Source organism: Pararge aegeria, chromosome 2 (assembly GCF_905163445.1).
Source record: "Pararge aegeria chromosome 2, ilParAegt1.1, whole genome shotgun sequence".
NCBI classification, from domain to species: Eukaryota; Metazoa; Arthropoda; class Insecta; order Lepidoptera; family Nymphalidae; genus Pararge; species Pararge aegeria.
Window position 1 is genome coordinate 8374663 of NC_053181.1, and position 26137 is coordinate 8400799.

Consider the following 26137-nt stretch of genomic DNA (forward strand, 5'->3'; position numbering starts at 1 on the left):
CTCCATAGTCCAATGTTCCAGAAACACTGAAGATCGTAACAAGTGGAGGCGCATCGCGGGGGCTGCTGTAGGCAAAGAAAAAGAACCATCGTCAACCACGACCACTCTGACAAGAGTGAACGACTTAGGAGGATCGCTTCAAAAAATTATAGAACTCTTAAATCATGAAAAAAATGCAATAGCACAGGGACCTGGACTTCGGAACTTAATGGCTAAGCTGCTAACTACCGAGGCCCCATCGTTAAACGTAAACTGAGCCGAGTTAAGTAGTGACGTTATCAATCGGCGTCTACGCGCTGAATGATAAAATAAACAAGGCATTATCAGAAGCAATCGTGCACCACATGGCGACGGCGCCCCGCGGCGACCGCACCTCGCTCTGACAGCTGAAATCGTCAACAAAACGGGAATAATAAACTCTGTGGTGCCACCAGCGACCATTCACGCTCAAGTCGAAACGCTGAGAGCACGCGGCTGTCTAATATTAGAGCAATTATTTCGTAACATTTCACAGTTTTCGCCCACATGGACTTGCACGCCGGTTTATAACACATAAATGTTTATTTCAAAAGACTGCGAAAAAACAAACAATGAGCATCAGCCGCAAGTGGAGGGAATATGTGGCCGCACTCAGTGGTTAGTGTTTTCTTATTATTTTTTCAGTTTTATTTTTGTTTAAATTGTTCGGTTCGTACAGGCAACACTTAGGGCGTTTGTGCACTCACTCGTATTCAATTCGTTTTCGTGATTCGTGGAAATAAGATTCGAACGTAATTGTTTATGTACTTACTAGAACTCAATTCGTATTTTTATGACGAATTTTGCTAATGTTTTATTTATGATGTTTACAAAAAACTCGAAAACGAATTGAATACGAGTGCACAAACGCTCTAACGCTATGTAACATTTTAGTGAAGTACGAAATCACAGTTTTTTTGTACTGATTAGGTATGTTTGACAGTTTTATCTTGATTTTCATTGTTTCACTTGAAAATGTGTTATATAAATACAAGTAGGTTATAATATTTCCTTTTATTAAATTGGTTAAATTATTTGTTGGAAACATTGCAACCGAACCTGTTCAGTCATTGACTAGGGAAAAAATACTACTCATTCGATTCAATGCCCAATCAAGTGATTTTAAGATAAAATTATCGATAAGACAGTAAGTATTGGACTTGGCGTTATGACATGGTGAAATAGACATGAAAAAAATAATAAACTATGCTCGATTATATTAAACGTTGATTAAGTATGTTGATATAGTATACAAATAAAATTGGCAGTCAGCCGAACTTAATGTTATAATTACAAATATCGACGGTACCTACTACTGATTTCCGGTTGTGGCTTCCTTTGAATAACCCTCGAATTGGCTAAACGGGCTAGAAACAGGTAACGAAATATATTAGAAAATTTACTTATTTATACTATTCACGAAACGGACATATTCCGGACGGTTCATGAAAACGGACTTATGAAGATATTCATTTTGAAAATTAAAAAGAAAATCACACATTTATTTGTATCGTATTCCAAAACCTCTACAAAAGAAAGGAAAGAAAGGTAATATAATATAAATATATAATATTTTTACCTTTTCAAAAAAATAATTCTTTTTTGCTCTGGATTTTAGCCAATTCAATTTATTTTTCATTTTCATTACATTATAATTTCATGTTGCCAATACATCCTATATCATATTTTAGTATAAAGCCGATTATCATGTCTGGGGACAGATATAATGGAAACGGACAGGGCCGCCTTTACGTTTTTAACCTGCTCCAATCAAACCTAACCAAACCCCTTGAGTTATGTTTTCTTTTGTACCTCGACCTAAAAATAAGCAACCTCATGAAAAAGTAAAAGATACACACTCTGAGTAAACCTTGCAACTAAAATACTTATAATTTATACATCTATCCCTTATATTACATACGGATAATCTTATAATTATAATTATTTAGAACTGAATTGGCTATATGTTCATCGAACTTTGCCTGTCCCGAGAGAGACAACACCTGAAATTGAAATCTTCATGGTTAATAAATAACCATGAAAATGTTTGAGCTGTTTAAGAACTTCATAATTTCTCTTAAGCAAGTGCTTTCATATTCGAGGACGTTTTAAGTTTGTGATGTGCATAAAATCCTTATTTATATAAGGTTTTACAAAGTGGAGGAGAAGATATACTACAACTGAATCGAGCTATTTATTTATTTAGAAGCCTTTTAGTTCTAGATTGTTACCATATTTATTTTCTAACAAAACATAAATTTAATTAAAATTTCTATAGCGCGCTGTTACTGTCCTTAATAAATATTGCTTTCTACTCTATAAAAAGCTTGACTCGGAAGCAAAATTACATGACATACAATGTGCATAATTCTTTCCTATAGTTATAAGGATAACTCATCAAACTAAAAGAGCCACGTAGTAATTTACTTGGGGTTACACAAAGTGGCTTAACATGCATGGATGAGTGTCAGAAGAACTGTTAATAATAAACTTAATTAGCTATTACTTGGTACTCGTCCGCGTTGGTTCTCGATGCACTATTTAGCTATCATCGGTTTTGCTGTCATCGGATGAGTAATATTCTTGTCTGTCCCTAGATTTCAGGCTATATATGCGTCAAACCGACCTGATAATACTCATACCGATAATTTAACCGAACATAGGTAACAATTAATTACCAAATAAACATACAGACATACTTTCAAATTTATAATATTTGTATGAAAGTATAGATTGTGAAAGAAAATACATTAATGCAAAAAGGGGAGGGTAGTTGACTTGTAATGCACTAATGCTTAGGGCATGAAGAAGACTTAATCTAGCACTGTCTGGAGGTCAACGTACAGCGTATTTACATATCTATATTTATCTTGTCAAGTGTTTTTTATTAATACAATCTCTGTAATTCTTGTACACTCTAAACTCTTAATATTAACAACAATAGCTAGATAATAATAAACACAGAATCGACATAGATTTTAATATATATATATATATATATATATATAAATAAATACCATTTTTTTTTATTTTATACATATTTATGATATTATTTATAAAAACAACTGATTAGTATGTATGATCATCAATCTATAACCAGGTGATAAATTGAAAGACAACGTCTGAAATTGATTTTTTTATAATATTTTAGTAGGTTATCATTTTAATAATTTCAAAAAGCGTTCGCGATTATTATGTAGTGATTTTCCATTACATGCTATTTGGAGAATTCACAGAATCTTAAAATAAACTCAAAATATGGAAAAAAATAAAATAAAAAAGCATGTTTCACAACAAACAATTTAAAACCTGTTTTATTATGAACAATCATACATTATCGTATTTTCAGCCTGAATAATTTACCTCCAGTTAGTAGATACATATGAAATGTCACGATTGTTAAAGCGGTTAGAGTTTGCATGTTATTTTTTTTTACAAAATTGAGCAGCGCAAAAATAATGATAAGGTAAAATGGCATATTTGCATAGTAATTGTGAAAAAAAACGTGACTAATTACGAACTAGGTAAGACAGCTTCTTGTCCTCTTTAGTTAATCTGTTTACCTTTTCACAACAAATAATTATTGTCAGCACGTCGTATTTGAAACTGGAGATTTTTTTTATTGCTTATCGAGTCACTTAACAGTTTCATGCAAACTGTTTATTAAATTCAGCTGATTAAATAGTATACTTTTCGCCAAAACCGAGCTAATTTGCGAGACATAGTAGACGTAGTAAAATGGCTGTAATATTTAGTATCTCAATATGGCAGAAAGGTGTAATAATAATTGTGCAACACATTCGCAAGCTTTTTATAATGACAACTACAGCCCGAAGACCTTGGGCTTCAACCCACGTATTTTTGTACATCATAAAAACGTATCGTTATTAATTGTGATATGCGACCAAAAGGACAAACTATAAGTAGGTACCGCATAATACACATAGCCCACCAACGTGTGTAATTGCCCGTATCTTGATATACGAGGCTTGCTAGAAAAAACATGAAGACAATAGTTCTATTATATGTCGTTTTATATATACTGTGTTACATTGTATCATCTATCATCGCCTTCTGTCTATAAATGGTCCACTGCTGGGAATAGGCCTCAACACTTACAGGAGAAAGGAAATAAGAGCAGTGACCTACAACGCTGCTCCAATAAAGGAAGGCGGGCTTTACCGATTCTTATGACATATTAGTGAAAAAAGGCGGGGATCGGCAGCATGCTTTCTAATGAATAACTTTTGATGAACTTTATGATAATTTGGTTCGATTTAGGGGTTAGGGGCAATTTGGGAATTTATAGTTTCTGAATTTTCTCTGATCCGGTGGGAGGCCTCATCCGTGGCTAGCTACCACCATACCGTAAAAGACGTGCCGCTAAGCGATCAAGCGTTCCGGTACAGTGTCGCGTAGAATCCGATTAGGGGTACTTATAAATATAATCACCGTACTCCCTTACAGGTTAGCCCGCTACTATCTTAGACTGCATCATCACCTACCACCAAGTGAGATTACAATCAAGGGTTAACTAGTAGTGGAATAATAAACAAAGAAGTAATACTAACGATAAAGATACACGGGGTGAACAGTACCGACCTTTATTTTAACTTCTGGTTCGGGCTGGTAGGCTAAAAAACACTCAGAACCTCGTGTACCGTAGTCAAACATGCTAACCAATAAAAAGCTATCTTTTAATAACGATTTTAGGCTTTCAATAAAAAATAAATTTAGTCTGAAGCCAATGTCAAATTAGTTTTCCTAAAAATAATATTTACTTTTTCAAGATCTTATTTCTTCTAGAAACTTCTTTATCCGCGATTCTTAAAATGGATTAAAAAAGATCTTTTCTCATTAAGAGGTAAATAATAAAAAAAAAGGTTGGTACCCTACTTTAATGTGGATAAGCCGGTTGGACTTATCAGTAATTCTCTAAGTAAAGTTCTCGGTTCTCGGAAGTAACGTTCTAAAGCTTTACATGGTTCCATTTATTGTGCACGAGCTGCGCCTCGCGGTGTGGTTGTGGTTTTTTTGTCTTTTTAGAACGTGAAAGAGTGATATTTGGTGAAAAAAATACGGAATTTCCTGTAAAACACCCTTGACAATTTGATCTCCCAATACCAAAATAGCCCATTTCAGTTTCTCTTCTTTCAATGAATTCTTCGCCAAAAATCAAATCGATTGGTTGCTTGGTTAAGTCGTGAAAGAAAAACAAACAAATAACCAGACACACAAACACATTTTCGCATTCATAATATTTAAATATAGATAGCAAAGAACTTTTTGATTCTCAGTACTTTAAATGAGCTATTTACAAGCACTAATAACGGGATTCATGGATATATAGACGAAGGTATGTCTGTGCTGATTGTGATATTAATTAAATTAATTAACTAATCAAATATTGATAATAATTAACTTAAGTCACGATTCATGAGGCACCAGCGGAAGAGAGAAAGGGAGAGAGATGCAATCTTTGTATTAATACGTGAAGTAAAAACTTTGCACTTTTTACGAAAATTGCGCGGACGGAGGATTATGTAATCTCCCAGACTTAGAGTATATATAAAAATGTCCAGAATAATCATAAATATATATTTTTTACTATGCATAAAAAGTTCATTAAAACAATTAAAACCACATTACCATGTTTTTGACACTCACACGCATACATACTCATTTTTACTGACACGTATGCTTGTCGAAACCTGTGATTTGACAATAGAACCTTAATACTTAATAGGTACTTTGTACTTTTTGCGAAAATTGCGTTTCATGCACACAACCATGTTTTTGACACATACATGCATATATACGCTCTTTTTTAATTTGTTTAAAAAAAAACAGCCGAATTGACAGTGTAAGCTTGGCGAAATCTGAATAGAACCTAAATAATGTCCAAATTTATGATTTGAATTAATTATGGTCCACTAGTATTAATAAATATGACAATACTATTTAATAGTTCATTATCATCATTTCAACTGAAAGATTTCTACACTCCACTTTCCAGTGTCGGAGTAGGGATTATCGTTCATCATTCATGGCAATATAATCCAATACTTTAGATGAGATCCGGCTGTTATATATCCATCTCACATTTTAGATTAATTCTCTTGTATAACAGTTACCCAAGTGGCACGTGTATAAGCCATGTCTGCACGCGAGCTTTAAAGGGCCGGGTTTTCCACGTGTTTGCTGAAATCAGAAACAGATTAATATTTAATATTACAATACAATACAAGTGGAGTTTTAAGATAGTGATAAAGAGTTTACAGTAAATAGGTGTCTCTTACTGTGCAATTCGTTCTTTAAGTTAAGAGCATGATATGACTGGTTTAGATTTAAATACATTAATTTGCAACGGCGTAAAACGGTAATTTAAAAAATTATGTATAAACTGGTCAAAAATAAAATATATAAAACGACCAAAATACTCAAAAATGTTATATATTACTATATCTACACCTCTGCCAAATGTAACCAGTTCGTTAGAGTTTTTATCTAGTCTCCCGAGATGAAGAAGTCAGAAAAACATTCCTGGAACTCCTAACATGGACAATCTTTTGTTGGTGAAATTCCGTAGCCTTTCCACAATTTGGCATAGGCAACTTTTAATTGTTGCTAAATATTTAAGTTCCGCTTTAAAAACGAAATTCTTTTTTTGTCTTTTGTCCTTTGTCCCCCGGGACCTAACTATAGTAATAAGTAGGTAGTATAATTATAGATCGTAATAAGTATCGTAACCTAACTATCGTGGTAGATAACTGCCTACGTAATTGTTTAGCTGAATCTCAATAATAGGCTACCTACAGATATATATTATATTGTATATCGTTGAACAATAAAGAGATTTTCCTTTAAGAATTTACTGGAACAATTTAGAAGTTTAATAAGAACTAAAGGCCTCGTATAAACGGGTCTCATCCATCACCGTGACATTCATTTGATTAGTGCCGTCGCTCAAGACTTTAATTGAGAAAGCTAGACGTTCTGTGAACAAATGTATCCCAGCTATGTGTTTTAGGACTCCATAATAAAACGTTAAAAACGTACCTACATTTATGATGCGGTGCTTGCTACTCTGCTCAATGCTTCAGTCCGTCACAATATAATATTTCAATAACTGCTTATGCTCGAAATAGTAATGTCGCAAACTTTATAACAAATGAAATAGAATTCATTTTCATTGCATTTATTAATTCGGTTCGCTAGGTCTAGAAGGTTGGTATATTATGTAAGAGTTTTATAACCACATTCTAAAATAGGTTTATAAATACATTACAAAATTACAAAAAAGTTCTGCAGCCTAAAAAGCGATTCGAAGGAATCGTAAATAGATATTTCAGCGAAAGGAAACTATTTCTGCACAAAACTCCTTATAGCACATTTGATACTTAATGTCCTGTAGCGTATAGGTTGTAGAAAGAGGTTCTGGTAGTAAAATGCCAGCTGTCAGCTGTCAGCTGTCGACTGTCAACTGTGGACTGGGATCCGAGGTTGGGGAACGAAGTTTGCGGGATGTGCTTAGGGATATAGCTAGCAACAGAGTGTAATACCAGTGTTATTAGTTATTACTAGTATTTTACAAGTCCCCCTTTACAAACAAACTTGGTTATACAGTTTGATGTTCACAAAGCAATTAAGTTATTTAACATAATAAATAATAACACGTTGACTATCGTTGTAAGGAACCAAGCGTGCCAGACTGGTTCGCACTTGACCGTTTTTTTAATAAATGAAACGGTTACACAGCAAATTAATATAGTACCTATTCATTAACGTTCTCTTGGAACTACACACTGTTCAGTTAAATCGACAGATGACAATTAAAGCAAACTTTAATAAGCCAAAGTTAGCTTAGTTTAACTTAGTTGCTAGCAGTATCACAAAGTTAAGTTTAGGTACATTAACTGGGAAAGTACTAGGGTTATAGACATAGCTAAGCGAGATGCGAAGCTAAACTGCTAATGGGTATACGTGTACATCGGAAAACCGAAGGATAAAGGTACTTGAATGGCGACCCTGCGCTGGAAAACGCAGCGCAGCCTGGATAGACGACATCAAGCGAGTCGCTGGGAGCCGCTGGAAACAAGCGGCCATGACTGTGGATTTTGAAACTCTCTACAAAAGACCTATGTCCAGAAGTGGACGTCAATCGATTGAATTGATAATGACATCTACCTAGATGAAGTGTTGTGACTCGTTTGAAGGAGGAGTAAAAGTTGTTAATCTACGTAATTGTACGAACTTGCTTATTTCAATAATAAATATTTGACATATTATCACTATTTAATTGACCACTTAGGTACTTAGTTTAATACTAATAACAATTTGAATGATCATACATACATCGTATGCCACGTGTAGATACCTCTTGATGATGGGATAGTTAATTGATGAACCTTGGACTAATTGGTGTAAGTAGTAGGTTTTGCTGCAGATTTGCTACATAGAGTACCTAACATGAACTGTATTAATGAAGCTTACTTAAATGAGTCGTTTCTGACGACCTCCCTGGCGCATCGGTGAGCACTGTGGTTTTGAGTTGGAGGTCCCGGATTCGATTCTCGGCACGGGCAATTTGGAAATATATTATTTCTCAATTTTCTCTGTCTGGTCTAGTGGAATGTGGCCGTGGCTTGTAACCAACGTAAGGACAACAGCTGCCGCTAAGCGATTAAGCGTTCCGGTACGATGTCGCGTAGAAACCGATTAGTGGTATGGTAACCGATTAGGTGTATGCAAACAAACCTTTTAGGGAAAAGGTTAGCTCGCTACCATCTTAGACCGCTACGCCTCTTACCACCAGGAGATTTGAGATTTCAGTCAAGGGGTAACTTTTAGTGTAATTAAATAATAAAATTCAAGCATTATCAGAAGATATTGACTGTACAATAAGTTATTGTTAGTTCATTGTGAAATCAACATCTGAGGATGCTCCGGAAGATCTTTTTGGTGTGGAGTATAAAAATTGAAGAAATTATAACTTTCGCGGAGTATAAGCAAATTAAACTCGATTTTCATTGTATATTATGGAATCCCACTCAGTAACGCTTCTATCCAATACTTAAAATAAGCTTAATTCACCATCTAGAAGATGAATAATCAAAAAAAAAAGGTCACACTAACAATAACATTTTAATAACCTATTAATTTGAATGATTTCGAATAAATGAAAATAGTCTAAGTTGGTAGATATGGCAAAGCTATCATTCTATGGCAATAACCCGCCAATATTAATTAAAGAGTTATTTTCTAAAACGTGCTTAGTTCATAATAACAAAATGAAAGATAAGTGATAAATTATAACAACTTTTTAGTTTATGATAAGTGAACGTCTTAAATGTGGATAAAAAATAATAATTAAGATTCGAATTTAATTATTATAAAAATATGCTTAGTCATTTAAAAACTTTGCAAAGTCAATCACTAAGCACACTCAGAAATAAAAAATAAAAAAACGTAAATGAAAATGCTATGAATAGGTGCAATAATTTATTAAATAAGCAAACAAGTTGAATAAACCAATCAACAAAAATATTTAAATATATGAAAATATTGTACATTTTGGAATCGAACTCTTCAATTTAAGAAGCTTGAATTCATGAATCGGAATAAGAACGCGGATGTTCAGTGACCCTTTCTGAACTGACTTTAAAAACAATGAGCTGCGAGGAGGTTAATGCCGTGAAATCCTCTCACAGCCTGTCCTTTAATTCGATAATCTGTGCAGTAAATAGGTTTTATAAGAAAATAATATAAGACTGCAGTGCCTTTCGTACGTAGATAATTTAAAAATATCAAAAGATTTTTTAGAAGCAATGTAACAAAAAATCGCAGAGACACACGCAACCTCCAATATATATCCGAATCGCATTTACCGCCTTGAATGTCTCATGTAGAATAAAATTGTCTACGCTATAAAAACGTGATTAAAATTCACTAAGCATTTTTTATGGTCTCGCAACTTGGTAGGTATAATATATTATTGGAGACAAAAATAGAATCAGTCTTACTATTATAAAGTTTTATGAATAAATCACCAAATCAATATCAAATCACCTAATAAATTTGCATATTCAAGTTCTGAATTTTAAAAGTCTATATAATTAATTCTATTGATATCCTAATAACAATAAAAACCAATAAAATGGGGATCTAATGGCAATCCACAAGTACTTTAGTGTGAGACATCATAATATAACTATTAAGTTATAATAAATAGGTTGCGGAAAAAGTCTTTTTGCATTATAGTATGTATTAACTTGTAATAAAATCTCTTTGGCTATACTATTTGTATCTGGCTGGTTTTGTTATCAAATTTAGTTTGGCTGGGAGGTGCTAATGCAACCGCCGTATAGTCCTGACCTTGCACCTTCAGATTTCCACCTGTTTCGATCTCTTCAGAATTCTTTTCTTCTCTGCAGTGTCAGGTTAACATCACGAGAGGACTGTCAAAACTACTTGTCGCGGTTTTTTGATCAGAAGCCCCAAAATTTCTATAGCAAATGGGATTATGTCCCTACCTACAAGATGGCAAAAAGTTATAGAACAAAATGGTACCCACATACTCTAGTTAAATGTAAATAAACTATTTTAAAAAATGTTTCGAATTTTCTTAAAAAATGCGAAGAAACTTTTCCCCCAACTTCTTCTTCTTCTTCTTCTGGGCAGTATCCGCACGTAAGCGCTTCGCTTGTTGTACGTGAAATTTCCCAATGTTGCTCGCTACTCCAGCCATCCATTCCCCCAACTTATATTATGCTCTAAACAATGGGATACGAACGATTTTAAACAGCGAAATAAACACCAATTCCCTTCTTCAAACTCCGGGTTAGTACTGCAAATGTTTTGAAAATCCAATATTTTGGCCTGAAAAATAACGTAGGACCTCTTTAACACTAGCTAACCATTAGGCCAACGAGGCCGTTTTAGAATTTCCAGGTATTAAAATAGGTTTAATACATATTTAGTTTTATTCAAATAAAGTTCGCTTTAATTTAATTAAACATATGAAAATACAGTTGAACACAGACGTCAACGCGTACGTGTAGAGAATGCATGTTCATTAGTACATAAATAATTTCAATACTGTATTGAGGAAGTCACACAAAAGCATTGACTGCATATATTATATGTACATTATACGCTTTATATGCGTATATCTGCTACAAAATTGATATAATGATAAAACATGACGTATTTCGTCGTATTATTTGCCCTTTGGTAAAGTTTGTAATACAGTAGAGTTTATAGTCGATATATTTTACCCGTTCACTAATACAACTTTTATTTAACCAATTTTTTAAAGGTTTTGTTTAAAATTTTAAACCATAAGCAAACTATGAGCAAGGCTTACATAGCTCAATCTTTTCGGAGCTTTGTGACTTGCACAACGGTGAAGGAAAACATCGTGAGGAAACATGGATACCTTGGAGTTCTCTGTAATCTCAAGGCGTGGGAAGTCCAAATCAAAATCCAATGCGCACTTGGCCAGCCTTTTAGACTACGGCATAAACCTTACCATTCTGGGAGGATACCCGTGCCCTGTTGTTGGCTGGTAATGCGTTGTTGATAAATAAATAAATTAGGCATCCATTTTATCCGTAATAGGGCGACCAGAGCGAGGTGCATCTTTCCGAATTGAAAACGCTTAAACCAAATTAGTGCTCCTCTCACAGACGCTGCACTAGGTCCATAAACATCGCAAATTTTTTTCGCGGCTTGCGTTGCATTTTTACCTTATTTGTAGTAAAATTTTAAAATGTATCGAACTTCTTCATTAGATTCATTCATCTTAGTACAGTACAGTACGAAAAACAAATAAAAATCACACATTTTCCTAATTTCAATTTGGAATTATCTTCTTTAAAATTTAAACTTTTAATGATATCAAAAACAGCCAGATACAAATAGTATAGCCACAGAGATTTGATTACAAGTTCATACATACTATAATGCGAAAAGACTTTTTCCCCAACCTATTACTACGACAATACACGCATCGCCATTTAGCCCCAAAGTAAGCTTAGCGTGTGTTAAGGGTACTATGATGGCTGATAAATATTTTTATGAATAATATACATAAATACTTATAATATACATATATGCGAATAAGTTAAATGCGAATCGAACCCAAAACCTTGGCCGCCAATCAGCTGCCACTGATGATGATGATAATTACGCTTGATTGGCGCAGTTTACAGCAACCCTGCTTTCTGAGCCCAGGGGCGTGGGTTCGATTCCCACAACTGGAAAATGTTTGTGTGATGAGCATGAATGTTTGTCAGTGTCTGGGTGTTTATATGTACATTCTAAGTATTTATGTATATTATTCATAAAAAATATTCATCAGTCGTCTTAATACCCATAACACAAGCTATGCTAATTTGGGGCTAGATGGCGGTGTGTGTATTGTCGTATTATATTTATTATTATATTTTTTTTAAAAAAGATACTATCATTTATTATTTTTCTTTTTTTTTTTAAATTATTAACAATGCTTAAGAATAAATTAAAAAAACACTATTAAAAATTTATAAAAAAAAAACTTCCACCCTCCGCTTGCGGGGCTTTTGAATGCCCAAGCACAATACGCATTAATTATTATATTTATTATTAAAACGCACATGATGGTATTTTAATATATATGTTAGGTTAGTTACCACACTCTTAGATTACTATTAGAAAAACTTACATAATATCTGGTCAGCCTTTTTTATGATTAGCTAGTTTAAGCTATGTATTTGATTTTTTTTTGTAACCGAAGAGTCGAATGTTTTTACCGTTCGCTGGTAGTAAGACAGCATACTGTCCATAATATAACTTTCATACTTTAATCCGGTATACTTATAATATTTTAATGGATACATAATACAGTTTTATTATCTACGAGTAGTAAAAATATTTTATTGAAATAATACTTTGGACCAGTTGAACTTTATTTAATAGAAAACGGTCAAGGCTTCAAAACATTATAACTTAATCTATACACGTATCACTTGATTGTTATTCAATAACAAACAATGGACCTGTCACAAAAGTGCTAAATATAAAATTGTCCGAAATAAATCTGACGTCAAAGCCATTTGGCTACGTGATCCTTTTTATTGTGTGGATGAGGTGGTCGAAAGTGTGAGAGATTGTTGTTGAAACGTGCACAAAGGTAGAGAAAACAATAAATAATTGATTTCTTAATAGTACTTAAACAACAACAAACCCAGATGATGACCCTTTGACCACAATCAATGGCGTGCTGAGGATAAGTGACCAGGGTAGGCATTCTACACAAATCTCTATATTATTCCTAATATCGGCACTAACTAAAATAAAATGGTCATGTGCCAAGCAAAAATTAATTTAATATCCGATGGCAAAATCTTTGGGGTAGGCAGCGCATTCATGCGCATATGAAGTGCACGCCACTGACCATAATGACTCAACGTATAGTTATCCTTACTTGCATCAAGCATGGTGTATTTTAGCTTATTGGTGTATTTTTATTATTTTGTTTAAATTTCTGAATTGCGTTCAATACAAGTTTTATTTATTTTCTTATTTGGTCATATCAATGACTACTAGTTCAGTAAAATTGAAATTAATATCGTTCTGAAAAAATGACACCAAACTTTATTCTTATGATGGATCGTAAGTCGAAATACAAAAATGTTCACTTAAAAAAGAACAAGTAGCCTTAGACCAGACAAAGGCTTTATAGTATCCAAAGCAATCAAGTCACCAAATTTACAGGGCTTAGGCCTCCTTCCCTACGAAATAGGGCTACCTTCACGCTTATACCTGGGTAAGCTCTATTACCTAGACCCACTTTTTGGATTTCCGAAATAGCATGACAGCCAGAGTCCAAAGTGGGGCCTCGATTATACTTCCAGACCTGGTCCATAGTTGGTTTAAGCCATTGCAAATCTTATTAATCAATATAATATTTATTACGACGGGACTAGAATGGCTCAACTAAGCTATAACACTAACCTCCCAAAGACACCCAATATTTCAGTAAAAATCTTGAATCAACACAATAACACAATAACGTATTGGCCTCAAAAAATAAAACTTAGAGCCATAGTGGGTAAGATCAAGGTTCTACCGACCTGGTAGTCATAAATAACCATACAAGGCGGTTGTTAGAACTGCACCATGAAATGAAAACAAATAATGTTTCACTTTATCGTATAAAATAATTGTTCGAGATATTAATCTTTCGGGATTAAATATATTTCACGCAGTTTACCATGCATTCTCAAACAAAATACTGTAGGCTTATATACCAGATATGTTTCAACTTTCAAGATCTGTATTGTAGTATGCTAATGATTTTATTGAAATTCTTGACAATATTTTACAATTACCAATTTACCAATTTACCCTATAACACAGTTATAGGGTAAATTGGTTGGTTTTGGTTTTTACTCCTATGCTTTTTATTATCATGAATAATTTATTAAAAAAAAACTGAAATGACTTTGATTATGATGAGATTGGAGTATATTATGCTATAGATAAAATAAAAAAATGTCTTTAAGTAACATTATTTTCGCAAAAGTAGTAAAAGTCCTTAACGTAAAAACTTAGTTAAGCTGTACTCGAGTAGTTTGATAAAATAAATTTAGAAAAAGTTTGAACGTAATTAAAAATGTAGGTCACGGTCGGGCATTACATATGTGATGCCTAGTAAAGGTGCTGAGTGCGAATTAATGAGGTTGAAAGAACTCAAACTATTAGAAAAAAAAAAAAATTTATGTCGTGTAGAACTACATAAATTATTCCAGCGAAAACAAAAATATTTTATTCCTAGGAATCTTAAAAAATTGCTAGGTCGCAATCGTATCCGGTGAGGTAACGCTTTAAAACAGATAAAATCCATTATATATAAATTTACTTTGACCACTAAAGATTACCTGTAAAATATATACGCGAGGAAGGTAAGTACATGATTAAGCATATCTATATTATTGTTTATATTTAGTTGCTAATATAGAAATAATACCACGGTACAACTGAAATATAAAACGTTACATAGTACCTACTGCTTACTAAATACTATTGTGGAATTAATCTGCGATTAATTTTATAGACTTAGGTAATTATTAGAAGTTTATAGAACTTTTACTTATTAATATTACTTAAATTTCGCTTATAGTCATAAAGGTATGTGCATTTGATTTGAAGACGATATATTACATTGGAATAAATTACATGCCGGTAACAATATGCTTTTTTTCGGATAAAACACCGGCGATAACCTATACACAATTATGTTGCAAGAGTAATGTTATCAAAAATTCGCTTGCAAACAGCACTGCACTACACCCAGCAGACAGCCATGCTCGTAATATGATGATATCTATGATTCTTCTTATACCGCAAAAAAGAACAATTCGCAGGGTTATTTAGAAAATAGAAAAAACGGTACTTAATTATTTATAAATAAAAGATTAGGTTTTGTAGGTATTTTGTATATACGTCATATCATTTCAAACAATATTTTGCTACCTTTAAATTATATTAGTTTACAATTCTTTGCTAACGCCGCAATAAAATAAATAACAAATAAAAATAATATTTTAAAAAAGCTTTAATGACCGGACCGGAATTTTATATTGGTACCTATAATGTATTTTCTTCACCGTCAGCTGTAGGACTTAAATGTTCAATAAAAACAATAAAAATAGATTAAACTGATTTGAATGTTTTAATAGGTTAATTCTGTATTTAACTTTATATATTGTGATTATTTTGTTATATTTTTGATTAAATATTAAATAGCAGTAGGCACCTAATTATTCACCTGGTAAGTATGTGTAACGTTGTTTAACTTCTCCAGTTACATAGCTTTTGCCTAATTAACTTGACTTCAAAGTAATCGACAGCTGCCTAAAGGGTTTCATAAAACAATGTAGCAAATACTGTTTTACTACGCGATTATAGTTAATAACTCTTACAGACATTAAAAGGAGGTTTTAATTTGACTTTCATATATATATTAAGTATTATGTTTCACACATGTTATGGCATAGCTTTTCTGCAAATAAACCCATTTTAATGAAGCTTTTTGTTCTGTTTATCATCATATTATGTTATGATGAAGTTCTGAAAATGTTTGAGTGTAAACGGCCGGACTACAGTAATTCTCTCTCAATTATTGCAAAAGCTTAGTTAACAGTATAATTTACATAGTACAATAAGAGAAGTTGCTGTGAGATAGCTTTTAATCCTATTATTGACTCATGGAATAATTCTTCATCATCATCCTGAGACAAAAGAGGAAATCAGGGGGGATCATTGGCTAACCACGCTGCTCCAATACTGGTTAGCCGGACTTTCTTTAATATTTTTATTAGGCCACCTTTTAACTCTTATAAAGCAATTGTATCTAAAGTCATTTAAATCTCTATCAAAGTATAATTTTATTTGCATAGGCCAATAAATTACCTCAATATAACAAACGAACTATCAAACTAACAAAAGTAATAAAAATTGTACAAATTTAACTAGTAATTAGTTCCTGAAATAGTGTCCTTTATTGAAACAAATCTTGGCATTTCAATGCTACCTGTAAATTCCAAATGTAATCTTATAAGAATACAATGAACTAAAAATAAGTACTTGCTTTGTAAACTCATATTTTCCATTTTATGTTATCTTCTATAAGTATAAAAATCTTTGTCCTAACTAACTGTTAGAGAAGAATGAAATGACGTCTGCTTGCAGAAGTCATTTCATTCTTCCAGTTGTATCCATTTTGGTATTATGACCTTTATTTTCTTTAATCTATTTCTGTATACTATGACAATTAAGCTTCATTTGCTATACTCCGCGAAAAGCATAAGAATCTGTACGGTGTAATTTACAATTTCTGAAATCTTTATACTCCACATAAAACAGATCTTCGGTATTGTGTTTCACTCCGACACCGGAACATCCTCAGGTGAATTGATTCAAAATTGTTGAAAGAAATTATAAAAAAACATTGTATAGATTCTCCTGCTTTTTGCGGTGTATATCAAGATGCTTTACTTTAAATAGTACATGGTTATCCTTTTCCTGTAGCTTGCATTCTGGAGACGGGCCTATGCACCGAGGAAAACTTTGTTAATCTCACGAGATATAATAAAGACTAACCAGAAATTGCTGACATACTTACTTTTATTTGTCTTCGAATGTTATCCTAATAAAATAGAGTTTGCGAAACGCAGATAAATATTTGAAACGATAAATGTTCTAATTCGGTCATAATATCTTAATTAAAACGTCATTTATATGCATCGTAATGGAAAATTGTCATGTTTATGACTGTAGCTCTAAAAATATATTTAGATATGTTTAAATTAAAAAGGATGTAGGTAAATAAGAATACAAAAAGTGTATTGATTTGGCTAGATGTAAAACAAAACGCAGATGTTGCTCTTTATAACGGATAAGTGAATTAACCCTTGTTTCTTACCCATTACTGACTTAAGAAAACCATGTATAAATTGAACTTTTTAAGTCTTCTAGGCAGAAGTAGGAAAGAATGTTTGATGTTCAACCGCCTTGGATTGACTCTCTTTCGACTCGGAGTGCATTACGAAATACTTATCTTTTTTTAATCCGGACTAAACAGCTCCATTCTTAATATAGTTTTGGATCCAAGGAAAATCCTAGGATCACTACTTAATAATCCTCGCTAATATATATATTAATATGCACCACTCTCATCTTGAGCATTGTTTTACGCCATCGCCTGGAAGAGATCGTTATGTAGCGATAAGGTCGCCGATTTGTATACTTGGTGTAAACTAGTTTTTTTATATTTTTTTCTGTATTTTTATGTGGTGTAGAATAAAACTGTATTCATTCATTCATTCATAATTAAGATGAAGGTCAAGCCTAGTGGTTAGGCCTCACTTTCCCCCTTTCCGAAATCGAATCTTCGAAACATAAACTCTAACTTTTCGAAGTTTTGTCCGCTTTAACCAATTAAACATCACCTGCTTAAGCGGGACGGAAAACATCGTGCGGAAACCTGTATGCGTGAGAGTTCATGAAGTTCTCAAAGGCGTGTGAAGTCCACCAATCTGCACTTGGCAAATGTCTAGATTCTTTATCTGTGGAGACTCGTGCTCTGTGGGTCGGTAATGGGTTGATAAAGATGATGATGACAATTACTATAATTTTGTTGTTAAGAACCACAATCTTGCAAAATATTGACGTTATCATCACTTTACTTTATCATTATCGCTAGAAAATATGTTGGTCTAGATACATTAAAAATAATTAATACATTAATTGATAGCATAAACATTGACTCGATTGCCATTGAAATTAACTAGGTCATTCGGTATCATTGTCAATGACTCAACTACTACGTACAGCTTACACAAATAAAAAAACTTAAATTCAGACCGTTCGTTGCATTATCAAAACGCTCATAAACAACGGTAGGAAAATGTGTAAATTAAATTATCGCTGATATGAAGTATTAGCTATTGAATTAGCGAGTAATGTTTCCATTTAACTTGCATACGTCAACATTTACGTTAAGTTTGATAAGTATTGAAATTCATTGATTTAAAAGTGTAATGTTATTTAAACTTGGTCGAAAAAATATTTTAATACGTTTCAATTAGCATTACTTACAAAAGTAAATTTAATTATGTGAATTTAAATATGCGCTTAGAGAAGAAGAGGGGGGCATTTAGCAATAAGGTTGCTACACAAACAGGATTATTTTCAATTGTTGGTATACTGTATTGTTTTAAAGAGGACGGATTACTTTTTTTTTGTAATAGATAACTTTTAAACTACCGAACCGATTTATCATTTAAGTCATTCCGATTTATCATCCAAGTCATTTTATCCAGGGGTAACATTGACTATATTTAATTTCAATAATAATACGATTTCCAGCCTGAAGTAATAGTTTGTAAAGCAAACTACAATTAAAAATGCTATTCAGCGGCTTTATCCACGTGGGCTGACTTAATATACCGTCATACATAAAAAGTAGATACCTACTCCGAAAATATTAAATTCCAAAAATAAAAAAAAAATCAATGGTCAATTCGTCGTCGCAGGAATAGAATATTTATCTTCACAAAGAAGAGTAATTTTATCATTAAGACATTGTATCTCATCGTTTAAGATATAATTATTTGACGTCTATGAGTATTGAGTGAGGTATCCGCGTTGCCAATTTACCGTTATGGTGCTTTAGCGCGGTTGAAACCGCGATGAACAGCTAGTATATAAATTAACTAGCTGTACCAGGCCATGCTTCGCTATTGCTCAGTTTTCCCGTGAAAGAGATTAGCGATAGAAATTACAGACACTTATACAACGTTGTGTAATTCAAGTCTATCCATCGTTCAAATCCATTATTCACTTATCGATTCTAAAACTAGAAAAGTATTCGGTGGAAGCTGATTATCCAAGCCTTTGCATTAGTGCTATGTACTTCGCAAAAATTCGATGTTTTCCATGACACATAACATCATCATCTTATCAACCCATTACAGGACACGGATCTTCTACCGCAATGCGAAAGGTTCAGGCGTATGAATTCTACACCCCTTTGAGAACATTATGGAGAACTCTCAGGCTTTCACTGTAAAAGCAAGTGATATATAAATTAAAACGCACATAGGTTAAAATGTAAGATGTTTTAACTTACGGGATTCGAACTACCGAAAGTGATGCCGAGGTCATATCGGCTAGGCTATCACCGCTTCCTACCATATATATAAAGATTTAAATTCTAGGCATCTAAAACATGAAGTGGCTAGAAAAACCAGGTTAAAAAATAAGCATTCTGTATACACACCTTGAAAACGATAACCCGAAAGGTTATGCAGGTTCACAATTAATTATTACCTAGGCACATGCATTTCTTTACTATAAGGTAAACAAGCAATAAGTATGTGAATAATGATTGACCTTTGGCGATGGCTGAACAACACACAAGTCGAATTAAATAGAAAAATACGTGATCTAAATTGGAAAAATCTATAAAGAGGTTTCCATTGTTTCGACGTCAAATTAAAAGTAGAGTACCTTACCTTAGAAGGCTATCACGACAATAGCTTAAGCTCTTAAAGATTTTGTAGGATCAATTTTGGAAGTCAAGTATTCAAAATTTAAAAAAAAACAAAATTCATTTATTTCAAGTAGGCCTACTTTATAAGCACTTTTGAAACGTCAAGTATATATGTTTGTAGTGACTCTACTACTCTATTCATCATCTTCATCATCATTATTTTCAACCCATACAGGACCAGCCCACTACAGGGCACGGGTCTCTTCCCAGAGTGAGAAGGGTATTGTGCAAGTATAAGCATAAAATGGTAGGCCGGCCGACCACCACGCATGCATGTTCCTCAGGATGTTCCCCTTCCCCTTTACTAAAAGTGATATTTAATTGCTTTAATTAAAAACACACATAACTCCGAAAATTAGAGGTGCGTGGGGACACGAACTCGATCCCCCGAAAGGGTAGCCGAAGCCTTACCCACAAGGCTATCAACGCTTTTCACGGTTCGGATAATGAAAGGATATGTTTGAATTTTTCCAGCGACGTTAATCACGGCGGCGGCTGGTACAACTGTCGGATGGACTTCTCCTATTCTTCCGAAGTTATTGGCAGACGACTCTCCCATTCAAACGTCAAAAGACCAGAGTTCATGGATCGCTTCGTTCATGATTCTTTGTTCAGGTAACTAATCAATACTTTTCTCATATTTTCTCGCACTAATTTATTTATCTGCAAAATAAAAATGGTTTATATCAATAAGGAACTAGAAAGTCTGACGCTAATGGAAAAATTGAGAAGGTACTAACAAAGCTACTAGCACCGGTTATCTTACTATGTCTTGCCATAGTTCGATAACTAGCCTAGAACCACGAAATTAAGAACAAACAGAAATCGTGTACACGACTAATATTGAAGCATCAAAAACCTCCACTTTACACTACAGAAACACTACGTTTCTCGAACATGTGGTGGCAGGAGTCACTTCATTCCATTTAGCAGTTGACAGTAATTATTTTACCTCTAATGTTCTATACGTTTACCATAAAAGCAACATTCCGCGGGTGTAAGACGAGCGAGGGGTGTTTTTTGCTGTTTTTGGAAATAAATTAAGAAATGATGCAACGTCAATAAATTTTTAATTATCTCATTTCCAGCCGTCAGTCCGATTCCCGCATCATACCTCGCAGACAGAATAGGCACAAAGAAGACGCTCCTTCTCGCAGCCATTCCCTACATCATTGGCTGGATCCTTGTGATGTTGGCTAACAATATTCCAATGATCTACGCCGCGCGCCTTATCCAAGGCCTTGGATACGGTATTGCTTACACGGCAGCACCGATGTACTTGGGTGAAATCGCGTCCAATGAAGTGCGCGGAGCTATGGCCACACTAATCACGGTTATGTCCAAGGTTCGTATCTTTATTTGATAGGCAATTTATCTATGAGGATAAATTGCTTCTATTGTTATCGTTAATCTCAATTGAAACAATGTCGATTTACGTCACATACCTTAGAAAAGATCTTTCATAGATTTACTGTGTAAGTATAAGCATAAAATGGTATGTTCCAAAGGAAAGATATTGTTAATTATAACCTATTTATGTCCTTTCATCTGTGTCAAGGCTGTTTTTTTTAGTAAGAAGTTAAAACTTATACGCAATACTTAAGACAATGATTCAAGTCCCGAGAATAGTTTTTCGGAGTCAGTTATCTAAAAGTAATTTCAAATCATTAAGTTCCCAAACAAAACGAATATTTTTCTATTTTCCTGTCTATTAAACAATTTGTATTTTATTTTTCAGTTTGGAATTCTATCACAATACTGTATTGGACCATACGTATCGATGCTTGGGCTGGCCAGTTTCAACATAGCTATACCAATCCTCTTTGTAGTGACATTTAGCGCTATGCCTGAATCGCCTTACTACTATATAAAATCCGGAGACACAAATAGAGCTGAAATATCGTTGAAACATCTTCGCGGGAGAGATTATATGAACGAAGAATTAGAAAGCATGACGCATTTAGTTAATGAAAATATGAAAGAAAAGGGGCGCTGGAGTGACCTCTTTACCGTCGGTGGTAACCGAAAAGGTCTTATAATTTTATTCGGAATATATTTCACACAACAGTTTTGTGGCAGCACTGCGATTATATCGTACGCTCAACAGATATTTGGAGCAGCCGAAGGTGGTTTAGGTGCTGAAGAGTCTTGCATATTATTTGGAACGGTGCAATTGCTAACATCGGCTATATCTTGTCAACTAGTGGATAGACTTGGAAGGAAACCACTTCTCATAGTGTCTTCGTGTGGTGTTGGTCTTGCCAACATAGTTATAGGGGCATATTTCTTTATGAAATTTGAAAGCAACGACCTCGTTGTTGCTCTTAAATTCATTCCTATTGTTGTGATACCTATTTTTATATTTTCATACACTATAGGTTTAGCTACTGTGCCTTTCGCTATAACTTCAGAGATATTCCCCACGAATATTAAATCTAAAGCAACTTGTATTATACAAATATTCGTGGCTCTGATGACATTCGCTGTGACTAAATTATATCAAGTTATTGCGGATAATTTAGGTAATTATGTCGCCTTCTGGTGCTTCGGTATATTATCCGTAGGAGGCGTTATCTTTATATTATTTTTACTCCCTGAAACAAAAGGACAATCGTTTGCGGCCATACAGGAAAAGCTGTACTCGAATGAAAGCGTCGTCTACGAGAAAAAAGAGGATCATTCGGGCAGTGTCAGAATTCTGTGATAAAGTAGAAAAGAAGTTTACAAAGTACATAGATTTAAAAAATGAAAATCGTTTGATTTTCATTTGTACTTAATTGTTGTTTGTTATTGCCGTCCTGTATTTATTTTTATAGTTATAATAATAATAGTCTTCTTTTCACATATATACCCAGTACTCGATGTACCTAACATTGTCATAGAGTTGTAAACAAGGATCTCCATGTTCTATGATTGGAAAATGGTTCAAATATGTTAGTCTTCTAATTTTAGTAAAAATGTTAATCATCTTTCTATCCCAAAACAAGAACGAGAATAGTTAATGTACTATTAATATATTCTCGATACGTTTTTGATGTTAGGATAAATATAATAGCTAAACCTCTAGTAAAGATTAATTATATTTTCTTAGAATTTCCAATCATGATTATTGAAAAAAATACAAACAATTTATTTATAATAACAAAAGTATTAGATATAAAATAGAAATATTATAAAGCACAGGAAGTATAATTTATTGTTGCACATTACAGAATGTTAGTTTTGAAACTGTAAGTGAGTTTAGAAATGGAGATATTCGTATATGGATTTTTATAAAGTTCAGAGCATAGTGTCGATTTAATAAAACATTTAATCTATATCTGAAGATTAACAAAAATGCTTATAAAGCTCAGGAGGTAGTTAATTTTATTTCAAAAAGTAAATCGTACTTAACTTATTTTATAGCTTATTCGAAAAGTAGGCTGTAATTGAAGTGAACGCAGGAAAATCAAAGAACTTTAGTCTAGGTCTCTAAAAAGAAAACCAGCTTTATTATCTATCTAAAATCCTTGTAAGAAATTTTCTACCCGTAAGGAAAAGTGAACAAAAGTCAAAAAAGGGTACAAGCTTGTGATTTCGTAATCCAGCATATCCTTTTTAATTGACAACGATGGTTCCTTCTAATAATCTGTAGATATGTTTTTGCTAAAATTGGTTTACATGTTCTGTCAACCAATTTTAGCAAAAACATATCTACACATTGTTGGATTTACAAGTTCTTTTTATCAATTAACAATTTACATATTATTAATAAATATTCCTTAGGCTCTTACTTTTTTTTGGTATCACTATTAATTGCATACAGTGAAAAAACAGAATCTCCGAAATCAATAGTTATTATTATTTACCTATACTATACATTATCTTTGTACTTATATTGGTTATTACTTATTATTGCAATTTACTTTTATTCTGTGGCATTTCATAATATATTATAATATTGGCGAACGATTAGCGCAGTGAGCAGCGACCCTTCTTTCTGAGTCCAAGGATGAAGGAAGTGTGATGGACATTAATGTTTTTCAGTGGGTGTTTATCTGTATATTATTAATAAAAATATTCATCAGTCATCTTAGTTCCCATAACACAAGCTACGCTTACTTTGGGGCTAGATGGCGTATTAAGGTAGTATATTTATTTACTCGTAATTCAGTAATTGTCATTTGCCTTTCCTGCAAGGTCTTTATTGTATCCGTTACACATAAGTAACATTATACTGTACAAAAGTATTTATGGATTGTATTCAGTCCATCTGATGAGCCAGTTCATGCAGTGATTGTCAGGCTGTTGGGCTTTATAAGTGCCAGCACTTGTATGACCAGACGCGCGGATACATTTTTGTTAAATAACATTAAGAAGTTATCAGTTATAAGGTTTTCTTCCAAATGTTACTAATACGCTTTTGAAATAATACTAAATCGCACTTTATAGGTATTATCTGTAACTAACAAATGAAATACAAAAAACATTCATAAACAGTTTTCTGCCGTCCTATTATCGGGTTAGTACAAAGTTGGTTTCCACTTCCAGGTACCAATTTAAGAAGTATATAAAATATTTATCAGCTTTAAATACACCGTTGTTTAATCAATCGAATAAATATTAAAAGAGTATTTTTGTAATATGTGATGTATACATTCCGTGTGCCTTAAATATCGCCAAATGTGCCATTTTTGATAGAATTTATGTATATTCAATTTAAAGAATTATGCATGTTGCTATGTCTATTATATTATTTTAAGTTTTTATTATCGTTTTATTTATATTGAACCCGAGTCAATTTTTTTAAAATATATGTGTGTACCCTATTTAAACTATTTTACGTATAAACAGATAATTTTATTTTTATTGAGCTATATGTTTGAATACTCGATGTTAACCGTGAAATAACTAAAGTTTCTATTTAATCGTATTTATTAGTAGATACTTATCCGTAACCTAATTAATGTATTACATTATTTCGATTATTCTTTTTGAGCTCAACGTATACTTACGTATATTCAATCTTTTGTTCACACGAAAGCGCAGTCTTTTGTAACTTTTTCATTTACTAATTCATCAATTTTATAGCCTTTAATTTAAAATACCTAGTTATTTATTTTTTGTGAGTTTAATACCAATAGCCAAAGTATGCTCATGAAACTCATTTTTCACGTAAATGACGTAATCTAGCAGCTTAATGTAGAAACAGTAACGTCTTAAATGATTATTTTTTTTTTTTTTATTGTTCTTTATCTTTGTGGTTACTTAAAAATTCAAAATTCAAAATTCATTTATTTCAAGTAGGCCTAATATAAGCACTTTTGAAACGTCAAGTCTGTCTGTTTGTAGTGATTCTACCACCGGTTCGGAAGGCAGATTCTACCGAGAAGAAGCCGGCAAGAAACTCAGCAGTTGCTCTTTTCCAACATCAACAATTTACATTTTGCATTTTAACATTCATTTTTCTATCTTGTGAGAGCTGAAAGCGGAGCCGGATGCTTCCAAGCAACCTTGTCATTAAAAAAATCATCAATTGTATAGTAACCTCGCTGTAATAAATGTGTTTTAACAAATTCTTTAAAGTTCTGCATTGGCAGGTCCAAAATCACCTTAGGAATCATATTATAAAAGCGTAAAAAACCTAGTCAAGTTTGTAGTCAAAAAAACCAACCAAATTTGTGTGTGAAGTGAATTTTAACCCATAAAAATTGGTTCCAAATTCAACGTGTATATTTGGTAATATACCCATAATATTTCATGTTGGCAGTTACTTGGTTGGTGATCATGTGAATTTGGTGGTAATTCAATTCGTTAAGATTTTCGGAGATGGATGACGGAAGCACTCAAACGACAACTTAAAATTACTCGCAATAAATGCAATGGTTAAGAAACAATTTATCTAGTCTCCAAGCAAATTAATGTTTTTGATATAGATATTGTACGATGCCTATTCATCCTTGGTTTGAAGGACCAATATTTATAGGAAAACTGAAGCTGGAAGCTCATTCCAGATCTTTTCAGGTTTGACAGTTAAAAAGT

At 33.1% G+C, this 26137-nt stretch overlaps 1 protein-coding gene across 1 annotated transcript; it reads left to right on the plus strand.

Moving 5' to 3' along the window:
• Positions 1-344: 344 nt before the first annotated feature.
• On the plus strand, positions 345-23247 carry LOC120630607 (facilitated trehalose transporter Tret1-like). The gene is made up of 4 exons (XM_039899874.1): positions 345-636; positions 20591-20731; positions 21205-21461; positions 21855-23247. The coding sequence occupies exons 1-4, from the start codon at positions 591-593 to the stop codon at positions 22818-22820; spliced, it is 1410 nt and encodes a 469-aa protein (XP_039755808.1). The 5' UTR covers positions 345-590; the 3' UTR covers positions 22821-23247.
• Positions 23248-26137: the final 2890 nt, after the last annotated feature.